The 4,718-nt window shown below is 38.5% G+C and overlaps 1 protein-coding gene across 1 annotated transcript; it reads left to right on the top strand.

The window, feature by feature from the left end:
* Positions 1 to 2,067: 2,067 nt before the first annotated feature.
* On the top strand, positions 2,068 to 3,024 carry LOC103729004 (olfactory receptor 143-like). The gene has a single exon (XM_008826977.2). The coding sequence runs from the start codon at positions 2,074 to 2,076 to the stop codon at positions 3,022 to 3,024; it is 951 nt and encodes a 316-aa protein (XP_008825199.1). The 5' UTR covers positions 2,068 to 2,073.
* Positions 3,025 to 4,718: the final 1,694 nt, after the last annotated feature.

The raw sequence follows: 4,718 nt of genomic DNA, 5'->3' as shown, positions 1-4,718 counted from the left end.
CCTACCTATCTATCATCTATCTATCTATCTATCTATCTATCTATCTATCTATCTATCTATCTATCTATCATCTATCTATTATCTGTCTATCATTTAAAATCCTATAGAATCAGATTTGTGTCCCCAAATGCCCTTTGGTATGGCTTCATCAACTGGAGCCTGATTAATCTACTAAGAATCTTATCACTAAATGAGACTGAATCTCCTCTTCCCAGCATTCCTCAATTGCCAGTAGTTCCTCAGATAGGGTTTGAAGTTCTTATCCACTTCCCTAAGTCTATGTTGGAATTTTGTCTGAGTTAAGCTTATGTGGGACTTGTCCATATTGTCAGCATTGCTCTGAGTTCATATGAGTAACTGGCCAGCTGTCTGGAAAACTTTCCTTGTGGTCATTCATCTCCTATCAACAATGTTTCCACCCCCTATTTTGCAATGATCCCTGAGCCTTGGGAGGCAGAAGTTTGATAAGGTGTCATATTCAGGTGTAAGCACTCTGCTGACTCTTGTTTTCTGCACAATGGCCAGTTGTGGTTTTATGCGTTAATCACCATCTGCTGTAGAAGGAATATTCTCTGTCGTGAGTTGAGAGATGCATTAATCTATGGGTATAAAAATAAGTCACTGGAAATTAGTTTAATACTATATATATTCAGCAGAAAGTTGCAATAGGCTTTCTCTCATGTAGGTGGGTCATCTAACCTTAGGATGCTCGGTCTGATATCAATGTAATCCCATTTTAAAGAACATATTTTATAGACATTCATAAGAATATGAAGATAAAATTATGCATAAAAGAAGCAGGGAAGTCTACAGTTTCATAATTAGGAAGTGAGAAGTATGGAAACTATTACCAACATTAGAGTCTGTTCTTAATAGTTTCAACCTTTAAAAATATTTTATTATTTTTATTTTATGTGTATGACTGTATTGCCTGCACGTATGTAAGTGCACCCATGTCATGGAATGTCCAGTATCAAAAGCAGCGTTAGATCCCCTGGAACTGGAATTATAGATGGTTGTTAGCTACCATGTGGGTGCTGGGAACTGAGCTCAGGTCCTCTACAAGAACAGACGATGCTCTTAACTGCTAAGCCATCTCTCCAGTCCCACTTTCAACCTTTTGTAGAACATTTTTTTTTACAGTGTTAACTCTTGGTCTCATGCTTTTTACTACAATAATCAGAAAGCTACAAAAGGCAAGTGAGCATGTCCCTGGGACTTCCTCTTGTAGAGTTGTACAGAGCTTAATGAAGAGAATAGAGAAGGGGAACACTCACAACTCTACCCTGGGGACTAGTTACTCCTGGTGGGAAATGACATATTGAGTAGAACTTTGAATCTCAAAAGAGTCAATGATTTTTCATTGCACAAACTCAATAATTTCACACCTCAAGGGACTCATCCAACAGGGAAAATAATATTAAAATAATAATTTTTTATGCTTCTAAAGACATCCCAGAAATATTGACTTTGAAACTTTGGACACTCAGGTATGTTTGTTATTTTTTTGTGTATGGGAGAAGATTCCTGGTAAATTTTCAAAGAGAAAACGTGTTATACTCCCCAGTGAACCTCTTGTAGCAGATCATAAACACTATCTGTGCTGACAGCAGTTACCTACCTACTTTATTATTAGTAACTGCCCTTCTCAGCACAGTGACAAGGAAGTCACCATGAGCTCCAATATCAGAGAAGGCTCAGATGAGCAAAGGTGAGCACTGAGTATTCTTTGTATTGACAGCATCCCTTGAAAGCCACAGCTATATAAATCATTAGTGCTGGAGGAAACTCTTAATGTATTGGTCTTTTCACCCTTTATTGTCAGTAAGTATTAAGTGAACGGGAAGGAATTACGTTCATAGGAACTGAAGCTGTCAGCGTCTCTCTGTAGAGATACTCGAAAGGAAGGCAGGGAAGAAACAGAGATTCCTAATAATCAACATGAGCATTTTGCAGCTTGGATGTCTTGCTGTTGTTTCCTCAACCCAAGCTGGGAAACCAATAAACCAGCTACCAATTTGTAGTGAAGGAGGGATCACTTGTTAATTTTTCTTTCTGTGCTTATTCTTACAGATGTCACCCATGAAGCAAATGGTTATGCAAAACGATTCTTCTGTGACTGAGTTTATTCTTATAGGACTAACAGACAGACCTGACCTCCAGCTGCCCCTGTTTGTCCTGTTCTTGGTGAACTACACAGCCACTGTGGTTGGAAACCTGAGCTTAACGAATCTCATCTTTCTGAATTCACACCTTCATACCCCCATGTACTTTTTTATCTTCAATCTGTCCTTCATTGACTTCTTTTATTCATTTGTCTTTACCCCCAAAACACTGATGAGCTTTGTTGTAGAGAAGAACACCATCTCCTTCACAGGGTGCATGACTCAACTCTTTTTCTTCCTTTTTTTGGTCAACTCTGAAAGTTATGTGCTGACAGCCATGGCCTATGATCGCTATGTGGCCATCTGTAAGCCTCTGTTGTACAAGGCTGTAATGTCACCAAGGATCTGTTGTATGCTAATATTTGGTTCATACTTGATGGGATTTGTTAGTGCTATGGTCCACACAGGGTTTATGGTCAAGCTCAACTTCTGTGATTCCAACATCGTCAACCACTACATGTGTGACATCTTTCCCCTCCTCCAGCTCTCTTGCAGCAGCACCTACGTCAATGAACTTTTGAGTTCTGTTGTGGTGGGTACAGCTATCCTTTTATGTAGTCTCATTATCTTAGTCTCATATGCTATGATCCTTTCCAATATCATTCAAATGTCATCAGCTAAGGGTTGGTCCAAAGCCATGGGCACCTGTGGTTCTCACATCATAACTGTTACTTTATTCTATGGCTCAGGACTGTTGGCTTATGTCAAGCCATCATCTGCTAAATCTGTGGACCATGGGAAAATTTTCTCAGTGTTTTACACTTTTTTGGTGCCCATGGTGAATCCTCTTATTTATAGTCTTAGGAACAAGGATGTCTTACTTGCTATGAAGAGAACGTTGAAGAGAATTACAAACTGATGAAGCCAGTGGCACTTCCCATAGCCCTGTGCCCACTGATACTCTGTCTTCGTCTCTTTCTCCCTGTCATCTTCATTACCTGTGTTTTGCTCTTCCTCCTCCTGTTCAGCTTTCTATACAGTCAGATTTCCTGGTAGAACATCTCTCTACCTTTCACCATGCAAGGCAACTTTGCATGCCTGTTTTTGGATTTGAAGTAGTCTCAGAATCAGTGTTTTTCCAAGGTGGTGTTGATTATCTGTATCAGAGTAGGACCGTGCTGTGTTATCCTTATTTATCTAAGAATAATACTTCTTAGTACTTTTCTTGCAGATGTTTTCTTTCAAATGTCCATGGAGTTGAGGCTTTATTTCAGATTTAGATTTATTTATTTTTCTTGATTATGTGAAACAATGTTGTGGATCCATTTTTTGATTTGAAGGTTTTATTACCCACTAATTTAAATTAATCAGATGAGATGAGGGACTGGAGAAGTAAACCAGCGGTTAAGAGCAGTGCCTGTTCTTACAGAGCACTGGGATCAGTTTGCTGAGCACATGGTTATAATAGTATTTTGAAAATGAGTGTGGAATTAGAATAGAGAAGCACTTTACTTGCATAATGTTTTTCCTTTCTTAAATAACTGAATATTTTGAATCATTTAATTTATGTCCTGTGATTTTCTCACTTTTAAAAATATATTGTTTTATAATGGAACAAAACAAATTCTATAAACATTATCAATTGGGGATTAATGAAAATATTTTACAGCTAAAATATAAAGAAAGCTACAACAACTGTGCTTAAGGCTTAGTCCCTCTGCTGTACGAGTGACATAGAGCATGCCCTTGTTTGTGAAGTTGATTCCTAGGACCCAAAAGAATCTCTATGTTTAATCTCTCTCTCTCTCTCTCTCTCTCTCTCTCTCTCTCTCTCTCTCTCTCTTTCTCTCTCTCTTCTACGCTCTCTCTCTCTCTCTCTCTCTCTCTCTCTCTCTCTCTTTCTTTCTCTCTCCTAAGCCCTCTATCTGTCACTTAGATGAGGAAATGAGTATGTGGTTTTGTAAGACTACCCAACTAACAATGCAAAACCCAGTTTTACATGGATTGTGTTTCTTATGGAAAAATGTGTGGAAATGAGAGTGAGTTCTAGAAAAAAACAGAGAACCTTGGGAAGGTTGCTGTTAATGATTCCCAAAGTGAGGATTTTATGAGAGTATGTACCCAGTCACGTCACCTCTATGAGAGAGGCTATCTGCAAGGCTTTTGACAACCAGTGAGAAAAATGTACATTTCCCTCTAGAAGCCTCATATCAAAGCAGTGAAGTAGGTGAGCCACAGAGCAGCACTTCATCTTGTTTTTTTTTTTTTTTCAGTAGTGATTGTTTTTTTTTCTGGGATAATGGAACTGAGGAGTTTGGTTAAGCCTTGCTGGTATGTCATGTCTCTATTACCACATTTAAATATATACTTTAAAAGTGGTGTATGTTTTCACGTCTTTAATCCCAGTACTCAGGAGGCAGAGGCAGGCAGATGTCTGTGAGATCGAAAATGACATTCATAAAATATACAAATACTGATTTGCACTGTACTACATTTTCTTTTTGACTGTGCTGTGCAGAAGATACATTGTGTAGTGTTTATCACAACCATGAATGAATGAAGGGCAGACGATCCTCAGTGAGACAGTAGCACAGACCACAGAAATGATTTGAC

Source organism: Nannospalax galili, unplaced genomic scaffold, assembly GCF_000622305.1.
Source record: "Nannospalax galili isolate Female #2095 unplaced genomic scaffold, S.galili_v1.0 scaffold1832, whole genome shotgun sequence".
Classification (NCBI taxonomy): domain Eukaryota; kingdom Metazoa; phylum Chordata; class Mammalia; order Rodentia; family Spalacidae; genus Nannospalax; species Nannospalax galili.
Note: the sequence above shows the minus strand (reverse complement) of the source record. Positions and strands in the feature narration are given on the sequence as shown.